Here is a 24,079-nt window from a genome sequence, read left to right on the forward strand (position 1 = left end):
GAAACCAGTGGACAGAACGCTGGTTCATACCGGAAACCAGTGGAGAGAACGCTGGTTCATACTGGAAACCAGTGGACAGAACGCTGGTTCATACCGGAAACCAGTGGACACAACGCTGGTTCATACTGGAAACCAGTGGACACAACGCTGGTTCATACTGGAAACCAGTGGACAGAACGCTGGTTCATACCGGAAACCAGTGGACACAACGCTGGTTCATACCGGAAACCAGTGGACACAACGCTGGTTCATACCGGAAACCAGTGGAGAGAACGCTGGTTCATACTGGAAACCAGTGGACACAACGCTGGTTCATACTGGAAACCAGTGGACACAACGCTGGTTCATACTGGAAACCAGTGGACACAACGCTGGTTCATACTGGAAACCAGTGGACACAACGCTGGTTCATACTGGAAACCAGTGGACAGAACGCTGGTTCATACTGGAAACCAGTGGACACAACGCTGGTTCATACTGGAAACCAGTGGACAGAACGCTGGTTCATACTGGAAACCAGTGGACACAACGCTGGTTCATACTGGAAACCAGTGGAGAGAACGCTGGTTCATACTGGAAACCAGTGGAGAGAACGCTGGTTCATACTGGAAACCAGTGGAGAGAACGCTGGTTCATACTGGAAACCAGTGGACACAACGCTGTTTCATACTGGAAACCAGTGGACAGAACGCTGGTTCATACTGGAAACCAGTGGACAGAACGCTGGTTCATACTGGAAACCAGTGGACACAACGCTGGTTCATACTGGAAACCAGTGGACACAACGCTGGTTCATACTGGAAACCAGTGGACACAACGCTGGTTCATACTGGAAACCAGTGGACACAACGCTGGTTCATACCGGAAACCAGTGGACACAACGCTGGTTCATACTGGAAACCAGTGGAGAGAACGCTGGTTCATACTGGAAACCAGTGGACACAACGCTGGTTCATACTGGAAACCAGTGGACACAACGCTGGTTCATACTGGAAACCAGTGGACAGAACGCTGGTTCATACTGGAAACCAGTGGACACAACGCTGGTTCATACTGGAAACCAGTGGACAGAACGCTGGTTCATACCGGAAACCAGTGGGCACAACGCTGGTTCATACTGGAAACCAGTGGACACAACGCTGGTTCATACTGGAAACCAGTGGACACAACGCTGGTTCATACTGGAAACCAGTGGACAGAACGCTGGTTCATACTGGAAACCAGTGGACACAACGCTGGTTCATACTGGAAACCAGTGGACACAACGCTGGTTCATACTGGAAACCAGTGGACACAACACTGGTTCATACCGGAAACCAGTGGACACAACGCTGGTTCATACTGGAAACCAGTGGACACAACGCTGGTTCATACCGGAAACCAGTGGACACAACGCTGGTTCATACTGGAAACCAGTGGACAGAACGCTGGTTCATACCGGAAACCAGTGGACACAACGCTGGTTCATACTGGAAACCAGTGGACACAACACTGGTTCATACTGGAAACCAGTGGACACAACGCTGGTTCATACTGGAAACCAGTGGACACAACACTGGTTCATACTGGAAACCAGTGGACACAACACTGGTTCATACTGGAAACCAGTGGACACAACGCTGGTTCATACTGGAAACCAGTGGACACAACGCTGGTTCATACTGGAAACCAGTGGACACAACACTGGTTCATACTGGAAACCAGTGGACACAACGCTGGTTCATACTGGAAACCAGTGGACACAACGCTGGTTTACGCTGGAAACCAGTGGAGAGAACACTGGTTCATACTGGAAACCAGTGGAGAGAACACTGGTTTACGCTGGAAACCAGTAGAACACTGGTTCATACCGGAAATGAGGAGTTAATCTCTGACCAGTAACAAGATGAAGAAGTCTCCAGGTTCCAGGTCTGGATCCTGGAGCCTCTGAGACCAGGTCTGGATCCTGGAGCCTCTGAGACCAGGTCTGGAGCCTGGAGCCTCTGAGACCAGGTCTGGAGCCTGGAGCCTCTGAGACCAGGTCTGGAGCCTGGAGCCTCTGAGACCAGGTCTGGAGCCTGGAGCCTGGAGCCTCTGAGACCAGGTCTGGAGCCTGGAGCCTGGAGCCTCTGAGACCAGGTCTGGAGCCTGGAGCCTCTGAGACCAGGTCTGGAGCCTGGAGCCTCTGAGACCAGGTCTGGAGCCTGGATCCTGGAGCCTCTGAGACCAGGTCTGGAGCCTGGATCCTGGAGCCTCTGAGACCAGGTCTGGAGCCTGGATCCTGGAGCCTCTGAGACCAGGTCTGGAGCCTGGAGCCTCTGAGACCAGGTCTGGAGCCTGGAGCCTCTGAGACCAGGTCTGATGGACTCAGATCTGACATTCAGCATCAAAACTTCACCAAGAAGCTTTTTTACCATCAGAAACATCAACAGGATGAAAAGTTTGGATTCCCTGTAAGACCAGTAGAAAGCACTTTGATGGTCTGGTACTAGAAAGGTTCTGTACAGATAAACATTTAACAGCAGCAGCCTGAAAATGGACTGACAGGAAGCAACATGAACTTTTACCACGATGTGAACAGGAGGCAGGCCTGTCAGGAGGGTGGGCGGAGCCAGCAGCGGCGACACCAGTGGGTTCCTGATGACGGGGCAGGACGTCGGGTGAACTAACGCCAGACACTCCGAGCGGAGTGGCTGGAAGCCTTCCGGATAATGAATGTGATCTAAAGAGCTCAGTGAGGAGGGGGGAGCGGACGCCCTGCGGGTCCCTCGCTGGGCGCCACCTGAAGTCCGGTTGGGGTCCAGAAAGGACTGGATCCAGCTGGAAGCTCCCTGGGTGAGGTCACTGAGCAGCATGGCGGTGTCTCTGCCCAGTGCGCTGAGGCTGCCTCGTCTGGGTACCGGCTGCAGGGTCTGAAACTCCACTCCTGTAACAGAGACCACGCCGGGACACGTCAGGACATGTCGGTACACGTCGGGACACGTCGGTACACGTCGGTACACGTCGGGACACGTCGGTACACGCCGGGACATGTCGGTACACGTCGGTACACGTCGGGACACGTCGGGACACGTCGGGACACGTTAGAACATGTTGGGACGCGTCGGGACACGTCGGGACACGTCGGTACACGTCGGGACACGTCGGTACACGCCGGGACACGTCAGGACATGTCGGTACACGTCGGTACACGTTAGAACATGTTGGGACGCGTCGGGACACGTCGGTACACGTCGGGACACGTCAGGACATGTCGGAACACGTTGGGTTATGTCAGGACATGTCGGGACACGCCGGGACACGTCCGGACATGTCGGTACACGTCGGTACACGCCAGGACACGTCAGGACATGTCGGAACACGTCGGTACACGTCAGGACACGTCGGTACACGTCAGGACATGTCGGAACACGTTGGGTTATGTCAGGACATGTCGGGACACGCCGGGACACGTCCGGACATGTCGGTACACGTCGGTACACGCCAGGACACGTCAGGACATGTCGGAACACGTTGGGACACGTCAGGACATGTCGGTACACGCCGGGACACATCAGGACATGTCGGTACACGTCGGTACACGCCGGGACACATCAGGACATGTCGGTACACGTCGGTACACGTCAGGACATGTCGGAAAACGTTGGGTTACGTCAGGACATGTCGGGACACGTCGGTACACGCCGGGACACGTCAGGACATGTCGGAACACGTCGGGACACGTCGGTACACGCCGGGACACGTCAGGACATGTCGGAACACGCCGGGACACGTCAGGACATGTCGGAACACGTTGGGTTACGTCAGGACATGTCGGGACACGTTGGGTTACGTCAGGACACGTTGGGTTACGTCAGGACATGTTGGGATACGTCAGGACACCTCGGGACACATCGGTACACTTTGGAACACGCCGGGACACGTCGGTACACGTCGGGACACGCCGGTACACGTCGGGACACGCCGGGACACGCCGGGACACGTCGGGACACGCCGGTACACGTCGGGACACGTTGGAACATGTTGGGATACGTCAGGACACCTCGGGACACATCGGAACACTTTGGAACACGCCGGGACACGTCAGGACATGTCGGATCACATTGGGTTACGTCAGGACATGTCGGGACACGTTGGGACATGTTGGGATATGTCACGACACGTCGGTACATGTCAGGACATGTCTGGAAACATCAGGACACGTCAGGACACATTAGAACATGTTAGGAAATGTCAGGATACATCAGGCCGTAGGACATGTCAGGACATGTCTGGACACACAAGGAATTTCAGAATCTAAAATAAAAATGTAAAAGAAATTAAATGAAAACTTTTATTTTAAAATGAATACAATAAAAGATTCTGTTACACAAATAAAAAACTCACTTTCGAAGTGGAACGTTAACTTCATTTAACTGACCACATGTTTACCACATCTACACAGACTCAAAACCTTCTTCCGTCCACCCCTTCCGTTTTATACCTTCAGAATAAAATTCCTTTCACAATAATACATATATAACAATGAAACATGTACTAACCAAAACACAGTTACTGTATTTTAAACTTATCAAACTCATCGTCTTTCAAAGAACAAAATTATCTTTAAGAATTAGTTTCTAACACAATTAGTGGATTTTAAACTTAACAAAAACTCACCATCCTTCAAAAAATAAAACTTCATCTTTAAGAATGAATCCACTGCTCAAACTAACTACATTAAACAAAAAAATTAATATGGCCACTTTACATAGACAGTTTGAAGGACGTATGTTTACCTGAGAAAGAGCTGTATTTACCCCCCCCCCATCCTTTTTTAAAAATATTTTTAACCAAGTTTCCATTGTCCTTCACTCAAAGCTTTAAGTAACTTGAATGCAGATGCCCCTTTTTTGGTCAGGCAGTCTGCAAGTTGTTCTTTGGTATTGTACCACAACACCTGCTCAACTCTCTGTGCCTGGACAAGTTCCTTGATGCCACTTATCTCCAGGCGGAGTCTTTTTTCAGAGACTGACTTCATTGATTTTAGTGCATCAGCAAGAGAGTGGCTGTCTGTAACACAGACTATGGGTGGAGCATTTTCAGTACTGCCAGTTGTTAGTTCTGAAAACAATGTTTCTAGGAAAAGGGCATTGTCAATTCCATCAAAGTGCCAAAGTTTCTCCAGCAAGTGTGCTCCTCACAATCCTCTTCACTCTTTTCGACTGCCAGGAGAGTGGTGCAAACTTTCCATGTTCTCCCATAAGGAGAATCAGGTGTCCTCCTTGAGTGCCCCCATCTGAAAGATTACCAAATGAGGCGTCGCTGAACACCATTATCTTAAGAGCATTGTTTCTGCCTAAATGTTCAAAGTTCAGAGCTACCTTCCTGGATTTCAGTTTGCACAAGGTCTTGTTGGTTTCATGGATTGTGTGCACAGTAGCACTTTTCATGCTTGATGCCAGGGCGCTTGCATCAAACTAGACATCTGGCCGGCTCTGCCTTGCAACCCAGAGAATCTGTCCAACCTTGGACCTGAGTATATCCTTTTCCTGCGTGGACAGTGGGGAGTCTTGCTGTACAGCCCGTACAGTATCCATGTGTATAGGTTGCAAGTGCTGGATGTAGTTTTCCTGGGGTATCTGAACTTTTCAGTGAAGCGACACAAAATCTATTCCTTCATAACAGAAGCTGTCATGCTCCTCACGTCCAACTTGCAGATCTCAGTTCAGGTATCACAGTGTTGGAGAAACTTTCTGTGCCTCCCCATATGAAGTCGTCAACATGGCAGGCAAGTAGCCCAGCTACAATGTCACTCTCATCCAGTGAAGTGACCATTGTCTTTGACAGACGACTGCTACAAGGACCCGAAGAGACTCTGAAGCACATGTGGGTGAATCTTTTTGCAGCTCAGACACTTCTAGTTCTTCAAAACCCCTTGCTACTAAGCAAGTCCATTCCATTGAGTGTCTCTTTAAGGGTACACACCCATCTAGTGGAGATGCACTTCTGTCCCTCAATCTGAACTTCAATAAACAAATCATTTTCTTTCCAACTCTTTATCTCATTTTGTTTGGCTTGGTCAAACGATAAGTCTCCTGTCATAAATGCATCATCACTGACCTGTGATGTATTATCACTGGTGACAGCTGGTTCTATCTGAAGGTTTTCCAACTGGGTTATATCAACTGAATTTGTGCTACCTGCAATGCTGCTGGGCTCCACAAGAACCAGATTATACCAGTTTTTGTATTTTCCTGTAGCTTTAGCTGCACGCCCCATAACTTGTGCTATGTGTAGAACCCCACTGTCACCATCTGTGTACTTCAGAACTTGTCCCTTTTTGAGCTGAACATGGTTTTCTCGCTCTATGACTTTATGTTCTTCTGTGTTGTCATTATTGTCTTGTTCTGCATCATGCTGCACGACTGAGGTTTCTCCAGATTGTGAAGTGTCCCCTGTGTTGTCATCAGTGGCTCCCGTCATTTTTTGTTGTTGAGGAAAGTTTGTGTCAACGTCTGAATAATCCTTAATGTCTTCGTCTTCGATCCATGTACCCACCTTTTTAAGTCTGAGACGATGCACCCGAACACATATTCCTCCATGTCTGACGAACACCACAGCACCATCCTGACCAATGACAACTCCTGGACCTTTCCATTCTTGACAGTCCACCCTCTTATAGTAGACTTTATCACCTAGTTCATATTGTCATGGTTTACTGTTTGAGTTTGTGCAGGTTGCCATGGGGAACTCGGGGCGGAGTCTGGAGCTTCAATTGCTACCACCTGGGGCCCATCTTCCGGGTTGATTATCCTGCTAGGACAGCCTGCTATTTAAGGACAAGCTGGAGCTCCAGTCTTCGCCAGATTGTCTCTCTTTACTGCCTGGTAATCAGGCCAGTTCTAGTGCTTATCATTTGACTCATAGCTCGAGATTTCATTTTTGTTTTTCTTTGCCTCCTCAGCACATCCAAACCATTATAAACAACTTCCTGGATCAGGATCCTTCTCCTCAGCTAAACTTCACCAACCTCTTGTGCCTGCCTGCTCGCCCTACCTCAAACCAAGACCAACCACCACAACCAGAGATCACACCCCGGCAACTCTCACCAGAATTCCAGTTATCTGAGAAGTTCATCCCTGGCCCTGGACCAGACATAAGGATCTGGTTACTAAATAAATACTTCATTTACCTCTCCATCTGTGCGTTCTGCTTTTGGGTCCACCCCTCTACCCCTGTCTCTGACCATGACACATATCTTTCTTCTGTGTGGCGTGTTTGTTTACGCAATGTTCTTCGTAATCTTTCAGAACATTCGGCTTCTGTAAAAGCCTTTCTTGATGCATGCAAAGCAGAAATGTGTTTCGCTACTCACTCACTTTTTGTAGTGCCTTCTAAAGCTGGTGGTTTGTCAGTCAGGACAGAGGGCAGATTGGGACTCTGTCCAAACACCAGTTGATAAGGACTGAAGCCATGCACATTTTGCATGGTGTTCTTGGTCAAAACAGCCCAGTCCAGTGCAGTGTCCCAGTCACAAGCATTGGTTGCTTTCAATACTATATCAGTGTTTGTGTCGTTCCATAAGTCCATTACTCTAAGGGCTGTATGCTGCCGTGGTCTTCACTTCTATGTTAAAGTTTTCTGCCATATCTCTTATCATTATTAAACTCTCCTCCATTGTCACTGAAAAGTTTCTGAGGTGGACCATGCACACTTATCCAGACATGGATAAAGTGTTTTACTATCTCAGATGACTTTTTTGTGGTCAGAATGCTTCCTGCACTGTATCGTGTGAACTATTCAATAATATGGAGACACCATACACCTGGTTGAAGTTCATGAAGATCAACTGCCACAGTTTCATTGTACTGAGATGCTAGCGGAAGCCAACAGCTGGCCTTGGTTTGGTTCTGCCATATCTTCGACATGCTTCACATTCATCAACAGCTCTTCTTAGGATGGTGCCACAATCTTTATCTTTGTTGCCAGAGCTGACCAGAAGTTTCTGCAGACTTTCCACTGAGGCATGACCAAATTGTTGATGGAGCTTCATCAGGATCTTGTGTTTTTCTGCAATAGTCATTTTTTCTGATATTGCCAGTATTTCCTCCTCACACTGACTCGGAAGTTCCTCATTCGTTTTGTCTTGTTGAACATCACTGGTTACCAAGACATGATCATCTTTAACATCTTGTCCATGTCCGGAATGTTTACATAGTAATGACAATAGCTTGCGAAGTCAAGTTTTATAGGTTGGTTGAACATCACTGCATGGTCATTTTCCATATCCAGCAAAGTTCCGGCTCTTTTCATAGATGTTTTGCTCAGAAACAGCGGAATTTTGGCGGGGACAACTTCTGTCTCAATGTGACACTTTGTCTAATTTTGGCAGAAATTTTTAATCTTTTGGTGGAGTTGACCACTTTTCCATCTCCAAATTTGAAGGGTCTACAACTGTGTATTTCGGATTTCCTCAGATTCTTTACTTCATTTTGGCGTAGTTTACTGATGTAGCTATCTAGCCATTCTTCTCCACATACAGAACGGGTGCATGCAGTCTCAATTATTGCAGAGCCAAAACACTCAGTCATAAAAATCTCTGCTTCAGTGGGTGACTCTTTCGTGTACAGAGTAATGTTGCATTCCTCTACATCATTTGCTTTATGATCTTGAGTCAGTTTCACTTGCTCACCTCTGTGAGGACAATCTTTAGCCCAGTGCTTTGACAAATGGCACATTTTGATCTGCGACCAAACCTATCCAGTGGATTAGCGCCAGGCAGTGGTGTCCTCTGTTTATCATTTTGGTTCCATGGCTTGCCCATCTGTCTCTTCTGTTCAGCTATGTAGGCGGTATCCTGGTTGATTCCCACAGTTGAACCAGAACTTCTCCCTCCAAAGATCCTCTTCAGTGCTGACTTCATTGTGTCAGGTCTGTGCACGTTGTCAGTGCTAGCTGTCGGTCTTTAACATCCAAACATGCTGTGTCTAGTAGCTTAAATGCTAATACTGCATCGGGAAGTTCCATCTTGTGTTTATGCATCCGCGCATACCGTTGCTCGAAATCAATTATATAATCCGTCATTGATACATTACTGTCTATCGTTATCCGATCAAAGCTGAAGTAAGCCTCGTAGGTCCGGTCTTCCTCTTCTTTGAGAAACAAATCATTGAGTTTTGCTAGTACTGACACTGGAATTAACAGTGTCCTTATTCAAGTCATCGACTGATATTTCCATCGCCACTTCTCTTGCTCTTCCAGACAGCGCCAATGCGACAGCGAGCGCTTGCTTGCTTTTCTCAAGTTCTGTGACACGGGTCCAAACCGCGAACTCATTCTTCCAGCTTTCGTAAAGTTTTCCTTCGTCGAAAGTTGGCGGAACTCTGCAGTTGCTAACCATCCTCTGCTACCAATGTTACACAAATAAAAAACTCACTTTCGAAGTCGAACATTAACTCTATTTAACTGACGCCATGTTGACCACATCCACTCCGACCCCCTTCCTTCCGTCCACCCCTTCCGTTTTATACCTTCAGAATAAAATAAGACTTCTACTCCTTTCACAATAATACATATATAACAATGAAACATGTACTAACCAAAACAGTTACTGTATTTTAAACTTATCAGATTCGACAGTACCTGATAAGTAAAAACAAGCAGAATTTGATGTCAGTTTGTTTCTTTTTTTATTCCATCAGAGCTTTTTTCTGTTTTGACTAGACTTTTCTTAGTTTTATTCATTTTAATTCCTTTCTTCAGCCAGATTCAGTATGAAGTTTGTTCTGTTTGTTCCACTGTTTTATTTTTTATTTATTTTTTCTGTTTATTAATGTTTTATCTGTTTCTCTGTGAATCAGTTAAAACTACCAACAATAACAGAACGCTGAGACAGTTTGAGATCCAGAGGAAGTCTGTCATCGGCGCCGCGAACAGGACGTTAAACATTTCCATCTCCGTACTCCCACATGATCCGGTTTACACATCAATCCTCCTCGTGTCCCGTTTCCTGTTCCAGCAACGCCGGAAAGTTCTCTGCTGTTAAATGAGCCGCAAAACAGCAAACACACACACACACACACACACACACACACACACACACACACACACACACACACACACACACACACACACACACACACACACTGTGTTCACCCACATACCTGCATATGCATTCAGGCACTTTGCCAGGACACCTAAAGGCAGCAGAGGGTCGATGAGCGTGAGCAGGCGGGAGGGCGAGGCGTCCGTGGTGAGCAGGGTGGCGGGGTAGGCGGCCATGATGCCGTCGGGTACCCGCACGCCGGAGGTCAGCGCCCTCATGGACACGGTGATGCAGAGGTTTCCTCCGGCGCTGTCTCCGGCCAGACACACCCGATCTGCCGTGGAACCTGCAGTTTAACAGGAACGCCAGACCTTTACTGGTCGAACTGGTTTATTCATTAAAAAGAAGGAACATTGAAAAAAGATAAATTATCAAATAATTTATTCAGCTTTAAAAAGCAGCAAGAGGATGGATGGATGGGGGGGATGGATGGATAGATGGGTGAATGGATGATGGATGGGTGGATGGATGGATGGATGATAATGGATGAATGGATGGATGGATAGATGGGTGAATGGATGATGGATGGGTGGATGGATGGATGGATGGATGGATGAATGGATGGATGGATAGATGGGTGAATGGATGATGGATGGGTGGATGGATGGATGGATGAATGGATGGATGGATAGATGGGTAAATGGATGATGGATGGGTGGATGGATGGATGGATGAATGGATGGATGGATAGATGGGTAAATGGATGATGGATGGATGGATGGATGGATAGATGGATGGATGATCATGGATGGATGGATGATGATGGATGGATGGATGGATGATGATGATGGATGGATGGATGGATGATGATGATGGATGGATGGATGGATGATGATGATGGATGGATGGATGGATGATAATGGATGGATGGATGGGTGGATGATGATGGATGGATGGATGGATGATGATGATGGATGGATGGATGGATGATGATGATGGATGGATGGATGGATGATAATGGATGGATGGATGGGTGGATGGATGGATGGATGGATGGATGGATGAGCCTGGGTTCTGAGCTGTTCGAAGATAGCAATCCGTCTGCAGATAAAAGTTCTTATCTGTTTTATAGATGTCTGTTTATTTGGTACTAAAAGTCTGATGGAGATTTTGCGACCGGCTGTAAACAAAAACAATAAAACCAGTAAACTAGAGCAGACTGCTGGTTTAAACCTGAACTCTGTGACCTCTGTCAGTCTGCACTAAACTGTTCATCTTTCCATCATGTCCTCTCTCTGTCAGGGTAAATGTGGCACTTTGTGTTCTGTGATGACAGGCTGTTTACAGATAAACAGTTCTGGAGAATTCTCCGCCCCCCCCTTCCCCAGAGCAAAGGACAACCTGTAAAACAACATTTAGAGCAGAGGTGTCCAGCTCCGGTCCTCGAGGGCCAGAATCCTGCAGGTTTTCTATGTATCCCTGCTCAGAAACACCTGATTCAAATTAATTAGTAGTAGAGCTTAATCAGTTGTGCACGTCATTGGCTGTTTGATCCATTTAGTGGAAGCTAGATGTGTTGGAACAGGAATACATGCGGAACCTGCAGGACAGCGGCCCTCGAGGACCGACACCCCTGATTTAGAGAAAATAAAATGCACTCTTCTTTCAGCTGCTGACCTGAAGCATTGACGTGTGTTGACCTGTTTTAAACCTGTTTAAAACTGGGCTTGGTGGCTTAAAACGGTGGTTAGTACTGTGGCCTCCCAGCAAGAAGGTCCCTGGTTCGATCCTTGGCTGGGGCGAACAAAAGTACTATATCTGGCTGAACAGAGGTACTATACGAGCTGGGCCCGGCGTACTGACCCAGCAGATGGCAGTTGTTCAGAGCCCAGCAGTAGGCGTAGAAACACTCCTCCAGGGCTCTGGGAAACGGGGCTTCAGGTGACAGAGAGTAGTCCACGGACAGGATGGGGACACTCAGCTCCTTGGACCAGCTCCGGAGATAATTCTGATGAAAGACGTTTAACAAAATCAGGAGGAGACGGAGGCGGAGACGAACAGCATGCTGGACAGTGCCGTACCTCGTGGGAGCGGGACGTCTGCGCCACGAAGCCTCCTCCGTGGAAGTGGACGATGAGCCAGGGGGAGCGAGGGAGACGGGACACCGAAGGGGAGGCAGGATCACTGTGAGAAAATATCAGCAGCTCTTCGCTGTCCTACAACACGAGAGACGTCATCAGATCTGAATGTTTGTGATAACGAAGGAAATAAAACAGACATTTCATTGGCTGGAAATGATGAAAGTCATGGTGAAGAAAACGGGAAGTTTTAGATCTTTATGTCTCCATCACGCCCATTTCTGGCTCTAGACAACATGGAGCTGTTCCAGCTTTGTTCTTCCTGCTTACAGGTCAGATCAGGGTCAGATCGGTAGGAAGGGACCCAAATAGAAAAAAACCCAAAGTGCCGGACAAGTCGGATTTTCTGGTACCTTCCAGGCTTTTTCAGTGTTTCTGCTATATTGACTCAGCTGTGCTGTAATTGGTCCTAACACTACCGCGTGCTAATGACGTTAGCTCTGGTTAGCAGGGGTGGGAAAACTGAATAGAAAAATCTAATATTGGGATTTTTTTACTTCACAATTTTAAAATAGATTTTTTCGTTAAAAAATTGATTTTTTTTAAATAAATAAAAATAATCCATTATAAAATTTTCTTTATTTTTATTGATCTTTTTACTTGTCTTCTTGGGCGTTAGCGCAGCAGAATGATGGTTCGGCTACTGTCTCGTTTTTTCCTCTTTAAAATCAAGAAAAATGAGCTGTAAAATTTTTGTTTTTAGTCTACAAAAATCAACAATATCGAGGAATCGTTAGAATCACAATTTAAATCAAATCGGCACCCAAACCATTGGAATCAGATGGAATCGGTACGGAAGGCCTACTGGTTTAGCTTAAAGCTCCATCAGGTACATTTGAAGTTGAAAACCGCTTAGTATGTTTCTTTTCTTCTTTGTTCCTTCTCTGGTCACAGATCAGCGATGTGGCTCAACATGCTCCCACGGTTTCTGCTGCTACGTCATCGTACGGATCCGCCATGGAAACGGACCAAATCACGCAGGAGACAGATGGAAGGTTCTGCGTTCGTCTTCTGCTCAGACCATAAAAGGACCTTAAAGCAGGTTAGGAGATCCTGGAAAAACAATTTTAGCTACACTCTGAAAACACACCGTTCAAAAGTCCAAACCCCTTTCCTCAGACTTCCTCCGCAGCAATGCCTCCAAAGTTCCCGAAGGTTCACAAGAGCATCATTCGCAAACCTTCACTAACGTTTTCCTCGTGGTAAGAAAACACCTGATAACATCTTAATGAACCGAAACAATAAACATGATGACTGTTTTAGGTTGTTAGCTAATGTAGCCTCAGAAAAGCACCCGCTTCGTGTGTGAAGAGGGCAAATGACAGCAGGGTTGAGATGACTGGATGTCCGTCTGGCAGGAGCGTTAACTGGTGGTAATGTCTGCAGTCAGCATGTGAAGAAGATTTAAAGCTACAAACATGTCCTACCCTGTCTTTCAGACTGATCTCCACCAGCTCAGGAGTAAATACGGCTGTTGTTTCAGCTGCTTCTATCTTTCAGTCTCAACTCAAACCTCGAGAATACATGAGTAAATAGAAAACTGGCAAAGACAAACAAGAATTCGCTGTTGTGACAAAACAAACAACTAAAAAACAAGGAAATAAACACTGAACACGGTTATTAGGGCTGTGACGAGATGCTTTTTCAATTCCAATTTTTTTGGGTGCCGATTGGATTTAAATTGCGATTCTTAAAATTCTTTGATAATGCTGATTTTTGTAGATTAAAATCAAAAATAAATTTATAAAACTTCTTTTTGCTCGTAATTTTTCTTGATTTCAGTAAGAAAAAACAACCCAGTCGCCAGACCATCATTCTGCTGCTGTAATGCCCAAGAACACAAGTAAAACAATCAATAAAAACAATAAAAATGACAAAAATTTTATGGTGGAATAATTGTATTTAATTGAAAAAAAAAATCTATTTTTTTAACAAAAAAAATCGATTTTAAAATTCTGAAACAAAAAATCCAGATTTTCGATTCGATTTTCCCACCCCCAACGTTCATCTTTCCTCTCTGTGGTGGGAATGAAAGCGGGAGAAAAGGAAACCTCACCTGTCCATCTCGAAGCTCATAGGACACCAGTCGCATGTGCACAGGTCCGGGACCCCAGTGGGCGACAGGAGGGGTCACGGTGGTGGAGAGCGAGGGGTCTGAAGCCAGAGGGAGGTGTAGGGTGACTGGAGGTATAGTCAGCGTGACGTTCACCTGAACCGGGTTGGAGGCGATCCGGGTGAAGCCCTGGATGGAAGCAAACATGGCGGCAGTGAGGATTTCACACCCAGCATCGCTCCTTTGCAGCTCAGAGAAACTAGCAGAACTTGACCCTGCCTACTGATAAAATGTTGGACTCTGTGACGTTCCAGAAGGACTTCCAGAACTGCAAGTCCAGATTCTGGGTGATGCGTTCAAACTCTGCGCCTCGCAACTCCGGGTCGATGACGTACTTCCCCGATGTGAGGAGAGAAAGTGCTGCCGTGCCTGGAGGAGGAGGGGAACTTCTAAACATGATAACAGGAAGAGGACCTTTCTCCACCAACATGATGACGATGGAACGGACTCACCGATCCCAGACTGCTGTTTGCCGAACATTTCTCCGTATGAAACCATGCTGATGACGATGGTCTGGAGGAAGGGCCGCAGGGCAGGGGTGAACTGTGAACAGAAACACTTCCAGCTATAACACAGATTCTCAGTGGATGAAATGACGTTTGCTGATGTGAGTCACGGCTGACCTGGAAGCCCAGGCAGCGGCCATAGAAGCAAGCCTTGTGCATGGAGCTGTACTCCTGCACAAACCTGCGGCTCAGCTCGCCGTTCTGCAGGGCGTACAACTGGCCGTGGTCGTTGTCGTTGATCAGCCGCTGAGCGAGGTGAAGCAGCGCTCGCAGCTGGCACAAGGCGCTGCAGTACGCCTCCATCTCCGAGGCGTTGTGGTCTGCCCTGAAGAAGGCGCCGCTGCAGTTGGAGGCGATGTAACGGCCCTTATGGATGATGTGCAAAAGACAAGAGAGCAAGACCTGGAAGAAATATGAGAAGATGACACTCAATTCATATCACCATGAGAATCTCCCGTTCCACCTCATCACCATGAGAATCTCCCGTTCCACCTCATCACCATGAGAATCTCCCGTTCCACCTCATCACCATGAGAATCTCCCGTTCCACCTCATCACCATGAGAATCTCCCGTTCCACCTCATCACCATGAGAATCTCCCGTTCCACCTCATCATGATGAGAATCTCACGTTCCACCTCATCACCATGAGAATCTCCCGTTCCACCTCATCACCATGAGAATCTCCCGTTCCACCTCATCATGATGAGAATCTCCCGTTCCACCTCACCACCATGAGAATCTCCCGTTCCACCTCATCACCATGAGAATCTCCCGTTCCACCTCATCACCATGAGAATCTCCCGTTCCACCTCATCATGATGAGAATCTCCCGTTTCACCTCATCGCCATGTTAATCTCCCGTTGCACCACATCACCATGAGAATCTCCCGTTCCACCTCATCACCATGAGAATCTCCCGTTCCACCTCATCATGATGAGAATCTCCCGTTCCACCTCATCGCCATGAGAATCTCCCGTTGCACCACATCACCATGAGAATCTCCCGTTCCACCTCATCACCATGAGAATCTCCCGTTCCACCTCATCACCATGAGAATCTCCCGTTCCACCTCATCATGATGAGAATCTCCCGTTCCACCTCATCACCATGAGAATCTCCCGTTCCACCTCATCACCATGAGAATCTCCCGTTCCACCTCATCACCATGAGAATCTCCCGTTCCACCTCATCACCATGAGAAACTCCCGTTCCATCTCATCATGATGAGAATCTCCCGCTCCACCTCATCATGATGAGAATCTCATGTTCCACCTCATCATGATGAGAATCTCCCGTTCCACCTCATCACCATGAGAATCTCCCGTTCCACCTCATCACCATGAGAATCTCCCGTTCCACCACATCACCATGAGAATCTCCCGTTCCATCTCATCATGATGAGAATCTCCCGCTCCACCTCATCATGATGAGAATCTCACGTTCCACCTCATCACCATGAGAAACTCCCGTTCCATCTCATCATGATGAGAATCTCCCGCTCCACCTCATCATGATGAGAATCTCACGTTCCACCTCATCATGATGAGAATCTCACGTTCCACCTCATCACCATGAGAATCTCCCGTTCCACCTCATCACCATGAGAATCTCCCGTTCCACCTCATCACCATGAGAATCTCCCGTTCCACCTCATCACCATGAGAATCTCACGTTTCACCTCATCACCATGAGAATCTCCCGTTCCACCTCATCATGATGAGAATCTCCCGTTCCACCTCATCACCATGAGAGTCTCCCGTTCCACCTCATCACCATGAGAATCTCCCGTTCCACCTCATCACGATGAGAATCTCCCGTTCCACCTCATCATGATGAGAATCTCCTGTTCCACTTCATCATGATGAGAATCTCCCGTTCCACCTCATCACCATGAGAATCTCACGTTTCACCTCATCACCATGAGAATCTCCCGTTCCACCTCATCATGATGAGAATCTCCTGTTCCACTTCATCATGATGAGAATCTCCCGTTCCACCTCATCACCATGAGAATCTCACGTTTCACCTCATCACCATGAGAATCTCCCGTTCCACCTCATCACCATGAGAATCTCACGTTCCACCTCATCACCATGAGAATCTCACGTTCCACCTCATCATGATGAGAATCTCACGTTCCACCTCATCATGATGAGAATCTCCTGTTCCACCTCATCATCATGAGAATCTCCGGTTCCACCTCATCATGATGACAATCTCACGTTCCACCTCATCACCATGAGAATCTCCCGTTCCACCTCATCACCATGAGAATCTCCTGTTCCACCTCATCACCATGAGAATCTCCCGTTCCACCACATCACCATGAGAATCTCCCGTTTCACCTCATCATCATGAGAATCTCCCGTTCCACCTCATCACCATGAGAATCTCCCGTTTCACCTCATCACCATGAGAATCTCCCGTTCCACCACATCACCATGAGAATCTCCCGTTCCACCTCATCACCATGAGAATCTCCCGTTCCACCTCATCACCATGAGAATCTCCCGTTCCACCTCATCACCATGAGAATCTCCCGTTCCACCTCATCACCATGAGAATCTCCCATTCCACCTCATCATGATGAGAATCTCCCGTTCCACCACATCACCATGAGAATCTCCCGTTCCACCACATCACCATGAGAATCTCCCGTTTCACCTCATCATCATGAGAATCTCCCGTTCCACCTCATCACCATGAGAATCTCCCGTTTCACCTCATCACCATGAGAATCTCCCGTTTCACCTCATCATCATGAGAATCTCCCGTTCCACCTCATCACCATGAGAATCTCCCGTTTCACCTCATCACCATGAGAATCTCCCGTTCCACCACATCACCATGAGAATCTCCCGTTCCACCACATCACCATGAGAATCTCCCGTTTCACCTCATCACCATGAGAATCTCCCGTTCCACCTCATCACCATGAGAATCTCCCGTTCCACCTCATCACCATGAGAATCTCCCGTTCCACCTCATCACCATGAAAATCTCCCGTTCCACCTCATCGCCATGAGAATCTCCCGTTCCACCACATCACCATGAGAATCTCCCGTTCCACCTCATCACCATGAGAATCTCCCGTTCCACCTCATCACCATGAAAATCTCCCGTTCCACCTCATCATCATGAGAATCTCCCGTTCCACCTCATCACCATGAGAATCTCCCGTTCCACCTCATCACCATGAGAATCTCCCGTTCCACCTCATCACCATGAGAATCTCCCGTTCCACCTCATCATGATGAGAATCTCCCGTTCCACCTCATCACCATGAGAATCTCCCGTTCCACCTCATCACCATGAGAATCTCCCGTTCCACCTCATCACCATGAGAATCTCCCGTTCCACCTCATCACCATGAGAATCTCCCGTTCCACCTCATCATGATGAGAATCTCCCGTTCCACCTCATCACCATGAGAATCTCCCGTTCCACCTCATCACCATGAAAATCTCCCGTTCCACCTCATCATCATGAGAATCTCCCGTTCCACCTCATCACCATGAGAATCTCCCGTTCCACCTCATCACCATGAGAATCTCCCGTTCCACCTCATCACCATGAGAATCTCCCGTTCCACCTCATCACCATGAGTCTCCTTATTTAGTTAGTTAACTATATATAGTTAACTAACTCCTTAGTTAGTTAACTAACCCTAATGTTCTGGAGAGGATCCGTCCCTCCCATTCCACCTGTTGGACAATGTCATTACGGCTAAATAATGTCAGTTTTAAATGTTATTACACTCAACATCCTCTTTTAGCTCCAATATCTGATCAGCCAATCACAGGGCAGCATGTAGGCGTGCTGAAGTTCAAACTGAGCTTCAGAATGAAGAAGAAAAGAGATTTACATGAATGACCATGTTTGTTATTCAGAGGAGAATGGTCAGACTGGTTGGAGCCAGGAAGTCCAGTCAGCACAAACAAACATGGTCATGTAAATCTCTTTTCTTCTTCATTTAAAACTGACATTATTTAGCCGTAATGACATTTAGAAATGTCTTAAGCGTTGTTTCCATAAATAAGAGTGAATTTAACATGCAATCAGATTAAATCTTTTCCTCTCAGTGTTGGTGTGTTTATCGTCGGAGAGCTGCAGGTATGAGCCTGTTACTATGGCAACGTAAAGAGATGGCATGACTGCATCACATCTTCCTGAGATAATAAATCTGATTTTACTGATGACACGATGACTGGATTTCCCAGTAAATCACAGCATTAACAATGAATAAAATCATGGAGATCGTGAACCTCATGACTTTCCATGTGGGATTGTGGAAGTTAGTTTTTATTCTCAGGTCAACTTCTGCACCTGGTAAACATTGATATCTGTTGAAGTAACATTAACACCAGTGGTCAGCTTGGACAGTGTATAATTAGCAACTTGTGATATGCCTGCCCATGTAAAGAAGTGTGGCTCTAGGGATGAGCCCTATATAAGTGACTGGCTTTCTCCTGAAGGAGGCCTTCCCCTTGGTCCCACTGAAGCTGTGTTAGTCTGTAATAAATGTAGTCTCTTCCGGCCATCATCAGCTGCTGCCGTGTCATCTCTGTAGCATCAATAGAATAGAAATGATCCACAACAGGATCATGTGATCAGAGCAGGAAGGAAACCAGCATGCGTTGTTTTCCTTCCGTCTTTTCATGGGAAAGAAGAGCAGAAGAAGAGTTATTCCCTCCAAACTAACAGGTTGAATCATCCTGCTGGGATTTCTTTGGGAAATTAATTAATGAACAATAATCTGATTCAGGATCAACCCAGTGGGTTTCCAGTTTGCAGTCGAACATCCAACCCGGCGGCGTATCGTACCTTAACCAGGGTGCGGTAGCCATTCCCAGGCGTCGCTGCATCGAAGTCGTAGTGGTGATAGACGGCGGTGAAGCTGGCCACCAGGGGCTCCAGCGCTCGGCCGTGCTCCTGGATCTGTTTTACACACGTGACCAGACGGTGGGTAACGCTGCCGTACGGCGACTCAGAGGGTCCACACAGGACAGAGATGTTGTCTTCACACACTCTGTCCAAGGCTGCAAACACCACGTTGTGATCCATGTCTGAAGCTGAAAGAGAGAAGAAGAAGAAGCTCCTTTATATCTGCATCTGGTAACACAGCAAACATGTGATGTTCTCTGTCTGTCTGATGACAGGGACAGTCGTCCTGAGGGTAAACATCGCTGCTCCCCGCTGCGCTGATTACCCTGTGCTCGTCTTATCTGCCTGGCCAAGGGTTAAAGCTCCGGGAGCAGGCAGAACTTTGAGACGAGACCAGCTGACTGGAAGTCGTTTTATTTACAACCACAGACGGGACTGAAGATGCAGCATGAGGTCCAGTCGGCTCCTGCTGGTTAAACCGGGGTCGTTCTTCAGCAGGGAACGAGTCCACTGTCAGACTGACAGTTGGGGTCTTTTAAGATGATTGGAAGCAGCTGACAGTTTAGGATTGTCATGTACACAATCGTATCCTAATCAATATGAAGAAAGATCAATGGTGAAATATTTATTTACTCAAAACAAGAGTAAATGTAAACGATGGGACTTTTTCTGCTTCACTTTCAGTCCAGTCCTGAACATCAAGTCGCACCAATGAATCGTTCAGAAAAAGCTCTGAAGTCGAGCCAACCTGTCGACAACTCCACAGAGAACCGGTTTAAACTGGATCTTTTGTCACAAACACACATCTTTTCTTCCCATTTCTTTAGTTCCCTCTGAAAAGCAGCGAAGATCAGAACAAAAACAGCTGCTAGCTTAGCTGTTAGCTGCTAGCTGCTAGCTGTTCGCTGCTAGCTATTAACTGCTAGGTGTTTGCTGTTAGCTGCTAGCTGTTAGCTGTTCTCTGTTAGCTGCAAGCTGTTAGCTGCTAGCAGTTAGCAGTTAGCTGCAGGTGTTTCAGCATGGAGGCAGAAACACCTGCAGGACCAAAGAAGAAGAGTCAGGATTTGAAATCCAGCAATAACCTGAACCAGGACCTGAGAGATCCATCTGGACCTTCAGCCGATCCATCTACTGTTGCCCGAAGCCTCATGAGAACTGGTCTCCATGTAAACGTGGCTTCAAGAAGCCAGAAAAGGCTGAAGGTCACATGACCCAAGAACTGGACTGAAGACCAGTGGAAATATCTCTGAAGGAGGGACGGATCCTCCCAGAACCTGGGCCTCATCAGGTCCGATGGAGGGACGGATCCTCTCCAGAACCCGGATCTCAACGGGTCTCCTGGCTGAAAATGTAATTATTTATCCAACATGGTGTAAAACTCTCAGTGAAACGGACTCGTTCTGGCCTCATCAGGAGAAACATCTAAACGGCGAGCAGCGTGGAATCTCCCGACATGACTCGGGTCCACACAGGGAAGCTGAACTGTTGCTGTAAACGTGGTGTTTTCAGTCCAGTTCTGCATCAGCAGAGCAGAACCTCCGGCGGGCGGATAAATCAGGACATTGTGCCGCTTGAGGTAAAGTTCATCCACACAGAAAGCTTTGTCACAGCTCTGACAGCTCACTCAGCTCTTTTTTTAGATTTATTCAACAATCTGGCTCATTGTGATTTCATGTCTGATAAGTCCGTCCCACCCACTCTGATTTTTACTAATATTAAAACCGTGTACCATTTGTTTTTCTCCGTTAACATCTTCATGTTAATAGTTTGCTCAGATACTGTTTTAAGGAGTAATTATTTCCCGTAAATAAAAGATCAGTAGAAAGAAATAGAAGCAGAGAGAAATTACAGATCTTTCAGGGTCTTTAAGCCTTCCAGCTGAACAGGAATCATGTGGAAAATCAGCAATCAATAAGCATTTTCTCTCTCTGGAACCAATCAGACGAACTGTCGGCGTTGGAAGCAAACACCATGAAACAGAGCTGTTTACTCAGAACGTTCCCACAGCTGCAGGTTTCTGCTTCCACCTCCGTTTGCTGACGTTCAGGAAACACATCAGAACTGATGTGAAAGAGGGAGGCGTTACCTGGACAGAAAGATGGACGTCCCAGTGGCGGACGTCCCAGTAGGTCCAGTAGGTTAAGGTGGAGGAAATGATCAGAGCTGCATGTCAGACCTCTGTTTGCAGCGAATCAGGAAAAGCCGGAACAAGTCTGGCTTGATGGGGGGGGGGCGGGGGCGGGAGGTGCAGGAGAAACTGGTTCAGGCATCAGGACAACGGTCTAAACGCAGCAGCAGATCTACACCAGAACCAGAACCTGCTGAGACGCTGCGGTGGGGAAACTCAGACCAGACGGTGTCTGGAGGTTTCACTTCCCACAGTGATGAAGACATGAAACTAAAACACGCTAAAACCTCTGCAGGTCAACGGGATTTAACGTGATCTGGACTTCAGACAGTCTCAAAGTGTTTGTGAGACAACAGGCTGGGGACGCACCGATCCACTTGTAGGGAGTTCCGATCCGATCCCGATATCTGAAACTGGAATATCTGCCGATACCAACACTGGTATCAGTATCGGTACATCTATAAAAATTGATAATTAAAGAAAAAACTAAATGATTGTGAAAGTATCGGCGATACCAAACCCTGCAGTATCGCCCAGCTCTACTTACTGACTCATTGAAACTTTACGTTGTCTTTTACGCACCACTGTTACCAGCTTTGGTGTCAATAAAGTCTTTTGAATGATGAGTTATCATCACATGAATCCAGTCAAATGTTCAACATTCATCATTTTATGTCAGTAACATCAACTTTTTTACATTTTCTGTAACTTTTTCCATCAAGTAGAATACTCCTAACTTTATGTAAGTTGTGTGTATTGATGAGATTCTATTGATCAGAAGATTTGGGATGAGACAGTATTGATTTGGAGTTCTTAGAAAACAAAGAATTTGGGAAAAGAATTGATGGATTTTAGTTGTGAAAGATGAACTTTTGGTTCAGTTATAATGCTGATGAGCAGCAGAATCATGTTGCAGCAAAGAATACAGAGATACTGTATGCATGTCTCACCATTCAGCCAATGGAGACAGAGATATCGCACAGTGCAGGGCCGGATTAAAAGTGCACAGACCCCTGGGCCCAGAGTGCTCCAGGGGACCCCTTCCCCACAGCAACTTTGTTAAAATTGTGAATGATCCACTGTGAAACAACATGTCTAACATCTCTCAGCCAATGGAACCAACAGCAATACACTAGACCAGGGGTCGGCAACCCAAAATGTTGAAAGAGCCATATTAGACCAAAAAAACAAAAAACAAACATGTCTGGAGCCGCAAAAAATTAAAAGTGTTATATAAGCCTTATCATGTAGGCAACACATGCTTTATGTATCTATATTAGCTATATTAGCCTACTATCAAAATTACTAAGATGGCTACAAATACATAATGAGCCTTAATGATAAAATGTTTATTTTCCCTGCAGTGCATCCTGTAGAGAACGACGCATCACGTGACTAGTCTGTGTTACGATGCCGTCTCATGTTTAACTTCATTACTATATTAATGAGTTATGTTTCGTTGCATTGATGACATTTAAAAAATGCAATATAGAAAACTGATTTTTTTATGTCATTTTTATTTTGAGGATTCGAAAATAAAAACCCAACAAAATGGAACGTGCATAACGCGCCCCTTATGTGGGCAAACAGAGCGCAATAAAACACTGCCTGCATTTATAAAAAATAAACCAGCAGCCTTTTAAAAAGGTAAAGTATATCAAATCAAATGAATACAGTTTGATTTCTGTAAAGCAAGTCAGTGCAAGGGTAAAACGCAGCAGCATCCTCTTCTCTTTAGACACGCAACCAACGCAGCTATCCTCCGACCTGAGCACCATTACCAAGTGTCATTCCAGATATATACTGACAAAAATCAGAAATCATTTCATAAAAACATCCACTTTGTTACTCAGTCTGTGTCTATGAAGGATGATGTTCTTACCCGTTTAATGTGACTTCTGTTGTCGGACATCACTGGTCAGCTTCTCAACATGTAAGATGTAACTTGTGATGAATTAATGTCCTTGATTTGCTGATCGGTGATGTTGCCGTCATTTTAATGGTCCTTTCCTTCACTGTCTTAGTGGAGAGGGGCATGTCTTTGACTTTCTGTATGATCTCAGTTTTGTTTCTGAAGTCTGGAAATACGTGTCCTGATATGTTGATGATTGACTCCTTCATGTAGTCACCATCTGTGAACGGTTTTCTACGCTTTATTATCTCCCGGGTTGCAACTAAACTTGCAGCAGTAGTGGAGTTTGGAGATGCAATCCACCTAAATCTATTTTTGCGTTTCTCTAATTTCTCCAGAAGTGATGCAATCGCACTTTTTGTGTCACTCCCAACTGGGTACTGGCTGCA

The 24,079-nt window shown here is 46.5% G+C and overlaps 1 protein-coding gene across 1 annotated transcript in view; it reads right to left on the bottom strand.

Moving 5' to 3' along the window:
• The window catches only part of lipea (lipase, hormone-sensitive a), a 28,082-nt gene that overhangs the window by 1,004 nt on the left and 2,999 nt on the right, over window positions 1-24,079 (bottom strand). The window contains exons 2-10 of the mRNA XM_079258432.1: window positions 19,591-19,838; window positions 14,881-15,165; window positions 14,710-14,800; window positions 14,481-14,626; window positions 14,201-14,386; window positions 12,088-12,222; window positions 11,870-12,014; window positions 10,125-10,352; window positions 2,547-2,905 (exon numbers count right to left, since the gene is read on the bottom strand). Coding sequence (XP_079114558.1) covers window positions 2,547-2,905; window positions 10,125-10,352; window positions 11,870-12,014; window positions 12,088-12,222; window positions 14,201-14,386; window positions 14,481-14,626; window positions 14,710-14,800; window positions 14,881-15,165; window positions 19,591-19,830 — 1,815 coding nt within the window. The 5' untranslated portion in view covers window positions 19,831-19,838. The remainder of the gene's footprint in view (window positions 1-2,546; window positions 2,906-10,124; window positions 10,353-11,869; window positions 12,015-12,087; window positions 12,223-14,200; window positions 14,387-14,480; window positions 14,627-14,709; window positions 14,801-14,880; window positions 15,166-19,590; window positions 19,839-24,079) is intronic.

This window comes from Telmatherina bonti, assembly GCF_933228915.1.
Source record: "Telmatherina bonti genome assembly, chromosome: 19".
Taxonomy (NCBI): domain Eukaryota; kingdom Metazoa; phylum Chordata; class Actinopteri; order Atheriniformes; family Telmatherinidae; genus Telmatherina; species Telmatherina bonti.